The sequence below is a fragment of the Parasteatoda tepidariorum genome, chromosome X1 (assembly GCF_043381705.1).
Source record: "Parasteatoda tepidariorum isolate YZ-2023 chromosome X1, CAS_Ptep_4.0, whole genome shotgun sequence".
NCBI classification, from domain to species: domain Eukaryota; kingdom Metazoa; phylum Arthropoda; class Arachnida; order Araneae; family Theridiidae; genus Parasteatoda; species Parasteatoda tepidariorum.
This window is the reverse complement of record NC_092214.1, coordinates 59,897,237-59,915,611: the sequence shown is the minus strand read 5'-3', so window position 1 is coordinate 59,915,611 and position 18,375 is coordinate 59,897,237. Positions and strand designations below refer to the sequence as shown.

Genomic DNA, 18,375 nt, shown 5'->3' with positions numbered 1-18,375 from the left:
AAAGGAGATATTAAAAAAACAAACAAAAAACATGCAGCTCGTCTCCTTTACTAAGTCTCTATAGTGTCTCTTGCTTCAGCTATACTCTTCGAGTTTTCTTTACTCCTTTCTTCCTTTTTCTTGATTTCCCCTTCCCAACAGGCATGCATGTCCTTTCTGGCAAGCTAAAAACTTGCTAACTTGTCAAAACACACTCAATAGTCTTGAGAGCTGAAGCAAAACCGAAACTAATTATGTGGTACATCACTATGGTATTCAACTAGTCGTTTGCTTGAAAATTTAAACGTTAGAATGACAAAATCACGATCTATTTCAATAGTAAGCATTCGAACTTTCATAATTCTTCGAAAGACTAATTTCCTCATACGGGATTGTTTGTCGTTGATATAAATTAGCAGGTTTCGTGGATAACCATAAAAACCGTTTCGTTGGATTACTCAATCCACTACTAATTTCAAATCATAACTGATTTATATTGAGTAGCGGATAACTTCACAAAGATGCTGTGCATGAAAACTAAGTTTTTGTGAGAAACCAAACTTTTGCATACACCGCAACAATATATTTCCTAATCCTCTTAATTTCAAGTGTCTGTTTTTCACAAATATACATGCGTAGCACTAAATTTGATGCTGTAAGTTACTTGGTATGATATTTTTTTTTTCTAGAGATTCGGTGGAAATCCAGCTGAAATCCTTCCTTTGACAATGTTTTTTACATTTTTCGATCATCATAGTGGTGCCTTTCTTTGTTATCAAGACATCTTCAACTATTATTGCACCTTTTCGTCTCGAAACTCCGGCTCTATCTAACGCTTTTGCCAATGCTGAAAATGAAAATGTTATTTTGAAGCTGCTCACTGCTTTTAAAGATATAGCGACAACCTCATCAGAATCAAAATTTTCACTTTCTGCAATTGAGAAATCATCCGAAATGCTTTCACATTGTTGAGGTTGGCAATTTATATCACGTTCAGATTTTAGCGCATTCCATGGACTTTATATCCATGGACTTTTAATGATACTTTTTCAGTAACAAAAGACTGTTAATGTGAAATTATTGGCAAGAAAGCCTTCCTCTAGACTTTTTCACCTTCTCTTCAACAACTTTAGAATTTTCTATTTGGTTGTTTGGAAAGTAATTTTGTTTTTTCCCAACGGAGGACTTAATTCGCATCCAACTTCATACTTAATCTGCATAATTATTATATTATATTATAGCTTATATTGCAGCTTATATAGCAACGCTTGATTATAAAAAAGTTCTACTTAGTAGTTTTCAGCTAGTGCCCCTTCAAATATGGAAAGTGAAAAAAGGAATTTTCGGAATATTTTATTTTACTATCTGAAAGGGAAAAATACTGTTCAAGCAAGAAAAAAATTATTCGATGTGTATGGAGGAAATGTACTGGTAGAACGATAGTGCCAAATCAGGTTTGAGACATTCGATTCAGCAAAATTTCGTTTAAGATGCACCACTCCAGTTTAAGCTGGTAAAGCCATTCATTTATACAAACAGGTGAATAACAAACAAATCGTGAGATTGTGAGAGCTTAAATTTATCAAATGCGACCATTTATGATCATTTGAAAAGCTTTAAGGATTATTAATCTCATAGCTCGACGCATTTGTTCCTCATGTACTTACGAAAAGAAACTTGCCTCGTCGTGTTGACTTCCGTGATTTGCTCTCAAAAGTCAAAGAAATTATCCATTTTTGAAATGCGGGGACAAGAAATTGGTTGTCTAGAACAATGTTTCGGTCTTTAATAATTTTTTTAGTTGGTAAAGCTTTTAATTCAAATAAGAAGATCAAAAATCACCTGCATCAGTTTTTTACCAGCAAAGAACGAAAATTTTATGCTCGCAAAAATCATGCTACTGCCAGAAAGATGCTAAAATGTATTGGACCAGAATGGACAATATATGATTTAGCAAAGTATTTATTCACTCTAAGAAAACTGCCTTTAATTTGCCTTGTAAAAACGAAATTGTTTTCCGAACAACCCAATAAAATCGAGAAATATGGTTAAAACATCTTTTCAGAGATTATTTAGCACTGACAAAAAAATTTCATAACGTATTGCATAAATTTTCGGATTCATCAAACACAGGATCGCGCACATATTTTCTGGACTGTAAATTTTTTTGCTTAAGCGAGAAAGAAGGCTTCCAATAATAGAAATCAGGGGATCCTGAGCCTCGGTGACTCAGGTGATTCCAGCGGTGGCTGTTTGATACGAATTCTACACCCGGCTCGTATCGACCACAGCGCTGACTTAAAATATTCTCAATGGTAGACGGATTACTGGTTAAAATTTTTAACCGTGGAAGGTTTTGAGTGATGCAAAGGCAGGTTATTTCCACCAAGAAGTCCTCCACGGAGGCTAGTTTTTGCAAATGCTTTATATAGGAGTTCCCTTGTCTTCTGGATTGGGTTTAAAATTACAGAGCTACGAAGTTGAACATTGATGGTCGTCAACTCAGAATTGAGGGGGGGGGGTGTTCAACGCTGGTTATAAAATAAAGTAAGAACAGCAGCGGTGGCTTAAGGGGTTGAGTGTTCATCTCCCAATGAGGTGTCCCAGATTCGAATCCCACCCATGGCTGGTGAGTTTGAATTCTGCCCCGGTTCGCACTGACCACAGTGCTAACGTAAAATATCCTCAGTGGTAGACGAATTATGGGTTAGAGTCCCCTTGTCGTCGGGCTAACCATGGGAGATTTTCGTGGTTTCCCTCTCAATGTAACGCAAATGCTGGTTTGCTCCATCACAAATCCTCCAAGAAAGCTAGTTTGTCTAAATGCTTAATCCAGGAGTTAGCATTATCTCCTGGATTAAATTCAATATTACAAAGCTACGGTGAGTTGAACATTGATAGTCATAAATTCAGAATTAGGTCGTCTGTTTAATGACCGCTTTTAAAACAAAGTAAGTAAAGTTTAAACATCAAACCCTAAAACAAAGTATCAAACCCTAACAAAGTAAGTAAAACAAAGTAACATCAAACCCTTCTGTTCTGATCTATTGTTTCTAATTCTGTGTTGTTCTAATTCGCTAGAGTAAATGACAAGACCAGGTTGATTTGAGGAAAGGGTGTGATTTAAATGAATGGCGTCATTATCTCATATCTCACTTAATTCCGTGAAAAGTAAGCACATAGATTAAAAAAAAATTTCTTCTCGCACTAAAACTTATTACATTTAACTGTTAAGATTTCAAATTAATTGAAATTCGAGTATTTTTAAAAAAAATTGTTTCTGTTGAGTGACCACAGTATTTCAAACATTGCTGTTCTGACAGATTCATTCGGAGGAGTTGAAACTGTTTTTTAAGGATCAACTTAATGCCATGAAACTTCATTTTAGTCAGTTAACTAACTACACATACATCAAGTTACTATCTGTTCTTTATTTCCTTATTCTTTGGTAAAATCAAAACATATTTTTTTTTAAAAAATAAATAGTTTAAGTAACATAGAATAGCTATTCCGTATGTATCAGAAAAAATATATTTTTATCATCAGCAACTGAATGAATGTATTTTTTAACGTTTTCAAATGTTAATTTCAATCTTTAATTCGCCATTATCATTGGATGAATTTGCAACTTCTTCAAAAAATAAAAATATATCATTGCTCTAATTGTTCAAAAGCAAGGTGGGAGGAAGTATGTAAATATCGATAAAAAATTATTTTTTGACTTTCAAAAATGTTGTCTTAAAAATTAAGGAATCATGCACAATTTATAAAACTTGCTTAAATGTTCTATTTCCTTAAAGGATCGGAAATATATCTCCAATAGGAAAATCAACTATTCTGCGTAATTGCACCACCCATCTATTCAAAATAAAGCAGAAATATCAACAAAAAAAATTACAAATAATGCTAATGTCAAAGGCACCAGGCCTTTGACGTTAGCATTATTTGTAATTTTTCTTATGAAATTTTAAAAAATTAATTTTTAATTATTTTTAATTATGAAATTATTAATTTTTATATGAAATTTTATTTATTAGAAAAAATTGTTATATCATATTGTATTCACCACCTCCACCAGGTAGGCGCTAAATACAATATGATATAATAATTTTTTTTTCTCAAAAAAGAGTCTTATTACTTTGCAACTACTTTAACAGCCGGCGGTTAAAAATTTTAATACATAAAAAATTTTAAAAAAATAATAAAAAATATTTTTTTATGAAATTAGAGAAATTTTAAAGCCCTGGTGGAGGCCTAACTGCATTTTTTATTTAAAAAAAATTCTCTTGCAAGCATTTGGTTACCAATACGCAACTTCTCTGACGACGCGCTATTTCGATTTTTTAAAAAAAGGATAATATCGAATTATCCTACAAATTAATTAGCACATTTTAGGTGACTCCTTCGAACCATAAAGATTGACGCACACATATTGTGATTGAAATTTCAATCATCATAATAAAAGTTTTAAGTTGATATCTTTCTCATATAACACTTGTGGCACTAAATGCATTGCAATTAACATTTTAATGATCCATTCATGGCGAAAACAATACTGCCTTAAAGATAGAAAAAAAAATATCTCGGCTTATTAAAGTTCTGTCCTCGTCTTCTATCGCACACTTCTTCAAAATTTGTCTTCTTATATTTTGATGATTAAAAGTTTCCCGAAATGTGTCTCCTTATTTCAAAGTATGAAAATTATAGAGCAAATTCAATTATACTCTCTACAAAGTCTTCTTATATTTTGATGATTTTCCTGTCCTCTAATATTTTGATGATTAAAAGTTTCCAGAAATGTCTCTTTATTTCAAGAGTATGAAAATTATAGAGGGAATTCAATTATACTCTCTACAAAATCAAAATTTTCACATCGTTATCCAACTATCTTAAAATTTCGATTTTTTTGATGATTAAAATTTACATTTACCCAGCATCAAAATTGTGTCTTGCTTATGTAGAACAGATATGACACATGATGCACAAATATTTGGTCAGGAAAATATAATCAAACTAACAGAAAATTAAAGCAAAAAGAGGTTAATCTTATTTAATGGTTTGCATAGGGAAATAAAAGTTATGGTTAGTCATTGTCACGCTTAATCTTTAGTTAGGTTAGTCACTATTAACAATATCTTAATCATCTATTTTGTCATTATGTTATAGCTTCATTATTCATGGCAAAACAGATGAAGAACCTCACACTGCTACTCTCCATTGCTATTTTCTCCTTTTCTAATAACTTGAATATGATAATTTTTCCTATGCTTATGAAAAATTACATATTAACCTCTTATGAACAGAATTTAATTTAAGTTTTTTTTTATTTAAAAACTAAATAAACTGTTTACATAAAGTTTCCTCGTTAAACCAGGATTCTTGTTAAGTCAGGGTTAGAAAAAACAAGTTCGATAGTATATTTTGAAACGATAGTTTAAGGAGAGTTGGTAGTGTACAAATAATGCTGAAACAGACTTTTTTCGATGTACCTTTTCTCAGCATCTAAATAAGACATTGCTTTAGTTTTTTTTCCACAGAATATTTACACGTACATGTTTACACTGTGATAACTGTTAATAAATATCTTTGGCAGAAATTTCTTTGAAAAATTATGAAATAAGAGCTTTTAATTTTTTAAAAAGTTTAATAATTTTTGAGCGAAAATCTTTCATGACAAAAAGCATTCCTGTTAACGCTTCATGATCACAGTATACAACTGATATAGTCTCAAATACCCCTCAAAAATATCAAAGTGATATCATAAGTAGTTTCTTAGAAAAGATACATCGAAAAAGGTCAGTTTTAGCATTAATGATATATTGCCCTATCGATTCCTCTTAAACATGTTTCAAAATTCTTTTTTCTAACCATTCTATTGTTCTTATCCAGTTCTCAGTTTGTAATTTTCTGTTTTAAACTTGTCTCAAAAGACTGGAAAAAGGCAAAAATGTGTAAACAGTATTAAAAAAATAGTTAAAATATATATATTTTTTTATCCTTGTTTATTTTCATGTATCTAATACATGTACAAAACTGTACAAAAGCTTTTTAATCATTTATAGAGCAATCAACTATTTATTATATTATTTTTTTTTCTAGAACAGGACTATCAAATAAACATTTTATTTCAAATTCCTCGAATGATAAAGTATGAAAATGAAAGTTTTCAACTAAATTCATTTTTTCTTGGAAGTTAATTAACAGTTGTTTAAATTCAAAGAAATTTATTTGTGTTCAGAATTACTATTAATTTTAGCGCTCTGCATAGTCTATTCTAATGAAGATCCAGACTACATAAATCGCTTTAAATTCTCACCTCTCATCAATTACTTGGATTTTTATTTTATTTATAGCTTCATATTTGATGATAAATATTTTTGCCTCGTCAGAAGCTAAAGGAGGCAATCCCCATCAATGATAAATACCCATAAACGATATTGGATTTTTCTGGTTGGAAAAGACTCTCCGTTATTAACGCATATCTTTCCCTTGTTCGTCTCCATTTAAAAATGATGTGCCCTTCATAAACTCGCTTCCGAGTTTTAATATCTCCAGGAATCCAGCTGCGAGTTATGTGAAATATTTCATTAAGATTCGCTGACGTCGATGGGCATGCCTCCTTTCTTCCTCTCATCCTTTGCTAAAAGGACCTGATATTGCAGAACATTCAGCAATGTGTCTTCAGTGGTGGATATTCCTCCTTTTTACAATTGTTGCTGATGCAAACCGTCAAGAAAAAGATTCTTTACTTTATTTTGAGACACCTTTAGACCAGGATGGTAAATTATACCTTTATTGGATAGTTGATTATGACGAAGAAACTGTTACATTTGAAGTTCGAGCTCGGGCGTCAAACCATGATTGGATAGGAATTGGTTTTTCTGACAGAGGAGAGATAACAAATGCGGATTTGTGTATCTTGTGGACAAGCAAAAAAAGAAAGAACAGATTTCAGGTAGATTTGACATTTTTTCTGCTAATGTCAANGTTTTTTTTTTTTTGTTCAATATTATAGTTATTCTTTATAGTACCAGTTACTGTAAATAAAGTTTCAATACCTGGAGCAATGAACACAAACTAAAATCGGCTTTCAATAGCTGAAATAAATGTTAACCTAAGAGTGAAGATAAAAAATAATAAATAATATTAAATGAGTATAATTTTTTTAATTTATGAAATTCCTGTTAAAACTTATAAATATTTTTCAAAAATGTATTTTGAAAAAATTTAAACATACATTTATAGTAGTAAAAAGTCTTTGCGTAGATTATAAGATATATAAAGGAGTTAACTAGGGGATTGAAATGCCTCTTTTTCAAAATTTTTAAATCCTCGATTTCAATAAGCGATGAAGAGATTTATGCTATTTTCAAGCAAATAAATTCAACTCTATATAAACGAAGAAAATAAAATGTGAAAGCTTCTATGAATCTGAGTCTTTCTTTAGAATTACTAAACTTCTTTTTCCAAAATGTTTTTAAAGCATTAAAAAATAGCACTATTGAGTTTTATAACGACGACAGAAAATATTATATTTTGCTCCAGTGCTTATCGAACATAATGAACATTAATTAATTATGCTTTTTTTCTTGTGTCATTGAAAATATCAATAAAATATTAACTTAGTATTCCATTTTAATAATTATTTATGCCAATATGTTCCGTATTTTCATTCAGTATTTATCGAAAGAGAGAATAAATAATGCAGGTATGAATAAAATTTTTAACTGGTCTATATCTACATTCAAGTTGTCCAAGTAATGAATAAATATTGTTTTACATTTATTTAATGAGAAGATTTTTTTTGCTATGGTTTAAAGTTTCTATGAAAACAATTTTCTTAAATTCCAAACAGCAGAATTATAGATCTAGATTCTACCCATAAAGCAAAAAAGGTTCTATTTATCTTTTTAAAGCATTCTTTATTCCTTCCCCATCCAAAAAAATAAATAAATAAAATAACGTTATTCTATTGGCTTTCAAAAATGCTTCAGGGTATAAACTTGGCAATTAAACGTTGTGATTAAGTTCTTAAAAGATTTTCTTTGAATTATTTTATCTTGGTTGCATGTGTCGTTTTTTGAAGCCTCCCAAAAGCAGATGCAATAATAATTATAGTAATAATTAGAATAGTAAAGCGAAATCTTCAGAATAAATAATGTAAACTTCATTTATGTGTCACAGACGGTGTAAATGATATAAAAACACAATGAAGATTCATAAATTATATGTTGAGCAGTCTTAAAAGTGGGTCAAAATGTAATCATGGCTTTCTTATACAATTTCGTTTAGCCTTTGATTTTTAATATATTAGTTTGCTTTCTAATAAATAGATGGCAGCACAATTTGGCATGCGTCGTAGAAATTGAAATCATTTTGAACGTTCTTGCCGTGTTTACAAGATATTTCAGAAAGTAAAGGAATATAATTTAATTGAGGTTGCAGAAAAACGGTCACTCTTTATGAAATTAATTAAACACATTTCTGGGACCATTGAAATTGTTTTTGTATGTTACTATTCTGAATATTTTTTCCATTTCTACTGTTATTTTCGCTGCTCTATTTGATACTTTAGATTACCACAACTAGCTCTCTGTCCATTTCAAATTATTTCTCCTATTTCAATTCTCCTAACCCAGCCATATTGTGTTGTAGAACAGAATTCCCCTAATTTTTTGTCAATCGGACAGACAAATTAATCTTTTATGCAAAAAAAAAGCTATTAGGTTTAGCTAGCTCATTATTTCATGATTATTTCTTTGTTCTTTAATTATTTGCTCAAAAAAAGTAATTGGGCAAAAGTCTACTCTTGTAGATTTTGCTACATATAATGAATTTTTAAGTAGCCAAAGATAAGGGTAAAATCCGATAAAGTTTTTATAAAAAAAATAGATATTATCATTCAAAACTGTGCAAAAAGATTTGAGATTGTTTGTTCATAAATACTTTGGTCTTTTGCACAAAAAAATACTAAAATTATTTGAATTAGCTCATAACAATAATAATAATAAATTTATTTTACACAATATCTTATTTCGTGTATTTCGAAAAGTATTACTCGCGGTTTGATATTGTGAATTATAGGAGTTTAAAATAAAGTTTAATAGTATATAAAAAAATAAGTTATTTATACCTTTTTTTTTATACTGAACTATTTTTTTAGGGCAGCACTCAATGTTAATTTTTTTTCCTCAAAATTATTATTCATTATCATTCATTTATCATACTATGAAATTTCTACATTTAAATCTCAGAACTTTTAGTTTACTTCACGTGATTTATTTATTTATTTTTATATTTCACGTGATTTATTTATTTATTTTTATATCAATTTTTCTTCCAATAATATCATTGAGTAAATTTATTGTTGACGTATCAGCAAGTCATAATTTTGAATAAGTTTTTTCTTTTTTTCGTTTAGAAAACTTCTTGTTCTTAGGATCGTTCCCGCTTATTTTATGAGTTTTGTCTTTCCAACTCACACTTTACAGGCATATCTGACTGTAGAGCTACAGACTCACCTCTTTTTAAAACTTAAAATTTCAATTTTGAAAACAAGTAGAAACGAATAAAAATCTTTTCATCGAACTTGAACTATCATTGCTTAATATTTTTTATAGACCTATAATTGTAATGAGGGGCTATGTGCAAGAACCAGGCAATTTAAATTTCTTAATGCGTTTTGATTGTAAGCAATCTAGCAAATTTAAATAGCACTAGAACCGAAAGTGTAGCAAGCCCTCTCCTGTATATAAAGATTAGGGCTAAACTATATAATTTCTTTCCATACATAATTCTTTTTCAATTTTGTTTCGGCTGTCATCAACAATTATTTAAGGCGAAAATATTGATTAAAAATAAATAGAACAGATCAAGTATAGTGCGAAAAAAAATAATAAACGAACTATTCTGAATAACTTTCGATCTAATGATCGGATCTTCACATTCTGGGACTCAATCTTAATGATTCGAGGGTGCTACTTCAAATATGCTAACTAATTAGTGCAGACGATATTATAAGTTCAAAAATCAGACATTAAAACGCACTTTCTCTGAACAAGTATACCTTTTTAATAATTTGGATTTCTCACCCCCAAAAATATAGGGGGTATCTGTAATCTGGGAGATATGGTCCCCATAGTTTGATGAGGAGAGCGAATCCTAAGTCTGTACCCTGTTTGTTTATTTTACTTTTCTTCGCGTATTTAGCGATATCTCGAGTACTTTTAAAGTGAACTGAAACATCTTTGCACACAATTATAAAATCCGTTTATCCAAAGATAATTCCATACAAAAAATAACTTTAAATAAATATTTATTATTTTTCAGTTATTTATTATTATTTTATTTAATAATATATTTAATAATATTATATTTNTTCAAGAAGGTTAGACATCTGTCAATAATATTCAGTTTATATCGCCTTGAGTTTCATACAAAAACCCTGTTTTTTACCTTGTTGAATATGTCACATTTTGTGGTAACTAAGCAGCATTTGCAGGAGTTTTTATGTTTGTGCTTTAATTGGAAGTAAAGTGCAGCTGAAGTGCATCGAATGCTTGCAGAAGTTTGCTCTAACTGATGAATCATGTAAGGAATGGTTTCGACGTTTCAAGAATGGTCAATGGTGAATGGTGTTGTATACTATGAGCTGCTACAACCTGGCAATCGGCATCGGCTACAATTGATTCATTTGAGCCATGCATTACGAGAAAGAGGCCGCAATGCGAGCAAAGATATGACAAAGTTATTCTTCTGCATGATAACGGTCGGTCTCATGTCGCAAAAGCCGTAAAAATTATTTGGAAACGCTGAAGTGGGATATTTTACGGCACCCGCCGTATTCGCCGGACGTTGTTCCTTCTGATTACTGGTTGTTCCGACGGATGCAGCATGATTTGGTACGTCACAGGTTCACTTTTTTCGCAGAAATCGAAAATCGGCTCCTAACTTGGATTACCTCAAAAGACGAGACAATTTTTCGAGAGGGAATTCAAAAATTGCCTGAGAGGGGGGAAAAAGTAGTAGACAGCGAGGGACAGTACTTTGATTAATCTGTTCATTCATTTTGTTCTGAAATAAATGCCTTTTTGACCATAAAAAAATGACCGAACTAATTTGTACTCCCAATATTTAATATTATTATCTTTTTAATAATAAACGAAAAAATTTTGAATTGTAAGTCATACAAATTTTGACATCATTTTAAAGAATGTAATTAAATTGCTTTACATGGCAAATTATTGAGCGAAATCGGTCGAATAATTCCTGAAGAATCGAATTTTAAATGAACGATTTTTTAAAAAAATGGCTTTTCTTAGGAACTATATGACCAATTTCCATCAAACTTTTGTTTCTTTGCCTTATAAAATTGCATTCTTTATGATAATATGAAAAAATTGTATACCTTATTATTCAAAATTTTTTCAACTGTTCTTAAATAAAAAAAATAATAAATATTTGCTAAAAGTTATTTTTTGCATTGAATTATCTTTGGACAAATGAATGTTATAATTGAGTGCAAAATGTTTTCATTTCGCTTAAAATATTGTACAGATATGGCGAAATACACAAAAAAGTAAAATTAACATTAAGGGGTCTAAACTTTGGATGGCTCTCCTGATCAAACTATGAGAACCATACTTCTTAAATTCCGGCTGATCTCAATGTTTTGGGGATCAGAAATACGAATCCGTCGATAAAAAGATATGTTGATTCAGAGAAAGTACGTTTTTGTGTCTGATTTCGTAACTTAAAATACCGTCTGCACTTATTAATTAGCGTATTTGACGTCACCTCCTCGAACCATTGAGATTGATTCCTAGAACGTGAAGATCCGATCCTTACATCAAAAGCTATTCAAAGTGGTCTGTTTCTTTTTTGTGCCCTGCACATGGCGAAAAAAATCTACGATTTTTTAGTGCACTTGAAATAAAATTCAAAGTAGGATAAACATTCGAAGTAAGATGAAGATTTAATAAAAAAAATTTGAGAACAAAAATCAAAATATTTGCTGAATACTTGGAATAGTAATGTTCATTTTCTTAAATCATTCGTTTTACAGCTGACTCCCTGGTCAAGCAATCCCACATTTCTGTCAAATGCTATATAAAATGGAGGTAGCGGATTTGAATCTCACTATAACCCTAGATGTGTAACATTAAATAAATAATTTTTGTTCAGAAACATATACAGGCTCTATTGGTAAAAGGACAATACCCCTTGGAATCAGAAGCATCAACAATGTTTGGTTGTTTTACTTGCAATAAATTCTAGGGACCATATCACCGTTCTGCTAAACCCTTTGAAGTGTAAATGTAGTGGGATTGAATCCCACTATAACATAGGATGTATATTTCGCTGTCTTTCTTAAACTTGTGCTATCTGTTTTTCAATTTGGAAAGAGTTTTTAGCTATTCTTTGAATTTGCAAAGAAGCCCAGTTTGTGAGTGAATAAATAAATAAAACCCACTATCCTCATAAAAGATGCATAAAACAGACACCATAGCTTGATATATCCGAGTATAGTATTTTTAAAATGCTTATAAGCATTATTTAGGGCCATTTTCTCTCTGATCAAGAAATAGATTAGGAAAATAAATAATTAACTGTCACCTAAATCCTCTCAACCATTTAAATAAATCGCCATTTTAAATATGCTATGAAAGTAGTATATTACTATCTTATTTGGACATAAGACATTAAAAGGCGGTTTTTATAATTCCTAATTATTATATTTGATATTACAAGTTAAAATAACATTATTTATTAATTATCATTGTTAAATAAGTATTACAAATTTATGCTTACTACATGAAGAGAAAACTTAAATTATTTATTATTTCAGGATCTACATCTTAAAACATAAATTAGTTGAAATTCTTTACAAATGAAACGCGTTTTATTTATATTAAAATATTTGAATCGGAAGCAAATTTTGTTGCCTTAAAAGACTCTTTTTTTGTATTTTGGTGTAGGTGTGAAAATATATAGCTTTCAAATATTGCTAAATACATTAAGAGTTAAAAAAAATTTTCCTAACTCTTTGTTCAAATAAACATAAGATAAAATCATTTTTTCTCAATAAAAAACCGAATCATATTTGCTGCTGTTAGTGTACAGGGCACAAAAAAAAATCCTCCCTGAATAACTTTTGTTCTAATGATCGGATTTTCATGAACTAATTTTCAATCTTGACTGTTCGCAGAGGTGACCTCAAATATGCTAATTGGTTAGTACTAACTATTAATTAAGTTACGAAATCGAGCGGAAACATACTTTATCTCAATAAACATAATTTTTTTTTTTTTGCATATTAGATTTTTGAACCTTGAAAGGCCGTAATCTGGAAATTTGTCCCTTGTAGAAGAGTGGATGAAAGTAAATATAGTTTTGAACAAAAAATAATTGTTTATTATTTTTTTTTTATTTAATTTAAAAAAATTTTGAATTTTGAGGAATAAATTTTTTTGTACCTTTAACGTACGTAATTTTCTATAAAGAAATCTAAAGTTTAACTAGTTTTTATTAATTGGAAGACGAGGAAAATTAAAATTATTATTTCTTAAAGAAAAATTTGGTGGCAATGGAAAAATTATATAAATTGAGAAATTAAATCTAAATGCGGTAATTTTACAAGAAACTTGTCTTACGCAAAAGTAGCATAAAATTTCAGTCATGATTTTTCATTGTTAATCAATAATTAATCGTTTTTTTGTTGTTGTTTTTTTTTTTGGTTATTAAATACAGTGTTCCTTTTGTAAGTCGTCTACTAATTTTTACTTTATTCAGTTAAGAGATTTAAATAAAATATTGTTTTTTGTTTCATTTTATTTTTTATCTATTCATCCCATCGTTTATTCAATTTCAGTAATGCGCATAAATATGCATATACTTGGAGCAATATATTTATCAATTATTCAATACATATTTTAATAGCTAAACAATTAAAACTAAAATAAATATACTAGTTATGTAAAATATATCAAGTCTTCTTGAATCAAACTTTTGTAACATCAACAATGGTTATATGAAATGGTATTATGTACATTTTAAGCCACCACAAAGGGTATGGAGTTATCAAACGCATAGATTTGTTGAATATGTAGCCAAATTTGTTAAACGTCTTAAAATATCTCAGCTCCAAATATATCGTCCTTAACGCCCTTATTTTAGAATTAAGTTGTATCTTTTTATTAATACTTTAAATTTTTTTTAAAATTGAAACATTCGTTCAAAAGGATTGTCAAGATTTTTATTTGATAAAAAAATCTTAGAACTATAGCCGGTTAGCTGAGAATTAAACCTTGTTATGAAATTAAAAACATTTTGTTATTTTAAAATTATTCAACGTGAAACTGATCGTATTAATTAAGTGTGCCCTTTTTCTCGAAGAATGAGCAAACATTTTTTTTATTATTTATTCCTTGTTTCTTATTTATTTGAAATATGATAATTATATACATATTATCATTTTAGTGCAACTCCAAAAACTACAATATTTTGCTTTGTTTTTTAAATGAACAAACTTGAATGACAATTTTATTTTAATGTTTAAACATATTTCACAGATAACTTTAAGGAAGCTGCTCATTTAAAAAAGGTAAAAAAAAAGATGACGTTGATAAATGTAGTTTAAAAATTTTGTTAAAATTCGTTTCCAACTTAAGCACAAATCACAAGATATTATTATAGTATAGTTCGTTATCAGGAAAATGATACCTCGATATGCTTTATTTTGTTAAATAGCAACTACTAAAAAGATAAATTGTCAAAAAACTAGTTCTTTTTCTTACTAAAATAAGATGTAACACATTTTTAGGTTACGAATTAATATTTTATAGCTGTAAAAGGTATGTTCAGCTAATAGATTTAATCCTCTCGCTACACACACCGAGATTTCCACTTGCAACGTAGAAGTAGCGTTTGAAAGCCTTATTTATTATCCCTATTATTACCCCACCTCTATTATTACCCGATCCCTATTTTGTCCCATTAACCTATCATGGATGCATTAAATCATATAGTTTGAATAATTTTAATTTTATAAGAGACAAATAAAGAATGTAAAAAATAAACTCTATCGAAGTACGCCTAAAGTATACCCTAAAATGTATCTAGAAGGCATTTTGGAAGAGATAACTAAAAAAAGTATTTTTTCAAACTATTTCGAGTAAGACGAGACGTTAAATTGTTCGAAATATTTGTTCTTGTAACTATTTAACTTTGATTCCTGAGGCTAGGGATCATTCAATTTTTGAAATTTCAACTGTAAACGGAATCTACTTCATTACTTTCCTTAGTTATAGAAAAAAAAATATCGTAAATTTTATTTAAACCTGTGAATGCGCTTTATAATTATAATCTCTTGCAGATCCTCTAAAACAACATTAAAAACAGAAATAATATCATATAAAAAGTTAAATCCAATTTCTAAAATCTTGGAAAATCATAAATAATTCAGTAATCGATTCAAATTTTATTTTCAAAGGAGATTGAAAATAAAACAATCTTTTTAATTTTTTGGTCAGAATTCAGCTCCAAAAAATATCTGTTGTCTAGAAACTTCGAGGCATTTTCCTATAACATACGAATAAATAAGCGTTTACGAGTTAACACGAAACGTTGAATAAAAAAGGTAGGGTTTTTATTTCATTTTTTTATTGTCTTAATCTGGTTGTTTAACATCGGTTAAAAGCTAGGGATTGCTCTTTTGTTAATCACACAGTTAGTTTATGGTTATTTTAAGTAACTCCACTGTGGTGATATTGTGAAGTGGTTTTTTTATAATTCTTTTGAATAAAAAATTAAACAACATTTTGTTTTCATATATTAAATCAAAATCGTTGCGAACAAAAATACTTGAGATTCAAAAAACGCCACAAGAGATTCAAATTCTTTGTAAAATCTTAATGTCCATGAGCTTTTCGGTAGTTATTGAACTATTTAGTAAAAAATGCTAGACGTCCTAACGTAAAAGTTGGACTAAGTTCAAATTGGTTTATATTTCCAAAGAAAATTCGAAGTTTATATTTCTAAAGTAAGACACTGCTGAGGGTTTAAATTCTTTTTAAAATAAAGTTATTATTGTTTTTTCTCTTCAAATTTAGGAAGGATTTTAAAAAAAAATCAGAAAATTCGAAAAGAGCTTTGACGTCATAGCGTAAAAGTTGAACTAAATTCAAATCGGTTTATGTCTCCAAAGAACATTCGAAGTTTATATTTCTAAAGTAAGACACTGCTGAGGGTTTAGATTTTTGTTTAAAAATAAAGTTATTATTGTTTTTTTTCCTCAAATTTAACTAGGATTTAAAAAAAATATCAGAAAATTCGAAAAGAGTTTTCTTCTTTTTAAAATTAATTTACCTAAAGCAATTAATTTGAATAATTTTTAAAAAGCAGTAGGAGAGGTTGAAAAGGAGATTGAAGTCGAATTTTATTTAAATTTTTTATTTATTTATTGAAATGCATACAAAAAAAACTAACCTTTTAGAAATGAACGTCGTTTAAAAAGATTGTGTTGGTAGGTGGTTAATAACATCATGCAAAATCCTGGAAATAATGCATAAAAACAAATAAATAGTGTAAATAAATGTTTATACTTGTATATCTAAATGCGAGTGCTCGCATGAGAGTAAGGGAGTTTAATTTCTATTTTTTCCTTGTTTTACGGTATCAACATTTTTTGCTGCTGTTATCATTGATATAACTTCAGTATTGTGGAGGAAATCTCAAAATTTAAAAGTTTCAAAAAAATCTATAATTTAAGCACGTTTTACTAATTTTAATGAAATTAAAACTAAGATAGAGTAAAAATGTGTATTAAAAGTGTGACATGATTGCAGGATACTTATACTGATGATGGTGGATATGTAGCTATCGATGATCACAACGACTGCCATTTACTGAGTTTGAAGAGACGAGGACTTACTACAAGATATGCTTGGTCTAGAAGGTTTGATACTTGCGACAATCAGGATTACTTTATTGAAGTAACTATTGATTTTGTCCTTTTATAAATTTGATGCGATAAATATATAAAGTTTAACTGTTTCCTTCAAACGATAACAGTAGGATAAAAACTCACTATTATATTTAAATACTATATTTCAATACTGTATTGAAGTAACTTTTTGTTTTGCCCGTCTATGAATTTGGTGTAACATAAAAATTTTTATCTTTTTCTTCAAAAGATAACAGTAATATAAATAATCAATAACTATATGGCAATAAATATGCTTTTTATTATTTTACCATGGGGTCAAGATAAAATGCTAATTCAATTATTGATCTGTTTTAAATTTTATATTTTGACTGTGTAACATTATATTTAAACTGTGGAGCACCGTAATAATTAAACATCCATGTTTTATCATTCAGCATTAGCATTAGACTTTTTTTCGCCATTATAATGTAATTTCAGGAAAGGGAAGACTTTCTCTTATTTTCCTATTTCAACACTTTTTTACTTAAACTTGTCCATTGCTTTTTATTTTTATATTTCCTAATTTTTCTATAACTATCTCGATATCGTTTGTAATCATTTTAAGCTATCACCAATACATTTCTTTTTATTCCTTGTGGCATCTTTTAAGTGCACTTTAATGTATAAACACGAGTGATCTGAGATTGGACCTATGATGGCACTCACAAGCTGTCTTTTTCAACCAAAAGCGAGAGTTGTGCTCAAACTGGCAGCACAATCAGGGCACTTAAAAACGTAACAATGACTTTGCGCACAAAAGGCTATCAAAACTACTTTTATATCGCTATTTGTTTGATACGTAAGTTAAATTTCTTTGTATACTAGGGTAAGCTTTGAATAGATGGCCATAGATTTTTCAAAACGAAACAGAAATATCAAGGATTGAGATACAAGAAATGCATAAACATTTCTTGTATCTCAATCCTTGATTTTACTAACTATTGTAAAGTTTTAAACAGGATATTGTATAGGGGTATTGCATAGTTTTAAATTCTTATGCTTGCTCACAACATATTTTGAGCAAAGAATAATACAAATTGAAAACAAAATATAAAAAAAATTTTGTGAAAATAAACTTGTAAATGGCCATCTCTATTAAGTAAATCGGAGAGTTGACCATCAAATTCAGGAATAAAAGGGGATTTAAAACATGGTAAATATCGCATTACACTCGATTCACCATGAATAACTTATTTTAAATTGTATAGAATGAATTATGTAATGGAAAAAGTAAAATGAGTCCAACAAGTAAAATTTAATAAACAGTTTTAATCCTTAACATTCAAAAAAAAAATTTACAACATTTTTGGCTAAATTTTCAAAGTTTGTTTTACTCATCTTATCCAGTCATCCTATTTAGCTGGGATATTGTACTCTTCTCTTGAGCAAACAAAGTGATCTAAAAATTTCGA

General features: G+C 29.1%; 1 protein-coding gene across 1 annotated transcript in view; it reads left to right on the top strand.

The window, feature by feature from the left end:
* Positions 1-6,573: 6,573 nt before the first annotated feature.
* The window catches only part of LOC107447331 (Tyramine beta hydroxylase), a 40,361-nt gene continuing 28,559 nt past the window's right edge, over positions 6,574-18,375 (top strand). Inside the window, exons 1-2 of the mRNA XM_043039066.2 lie at positions 6,574-6,934; positions 16,824-16,970. Of these exons, the coding sequence (XP_042895000.1) occupies positions 6,653-6,934; positions 16,824-16,970 (429 nt within the window). The 5' untranslated portion in view covers positions 6,574-6,652. The remainder of the gene's footprint in view (positions 6,935-16,823; positions 16,971-18,375) is intronic.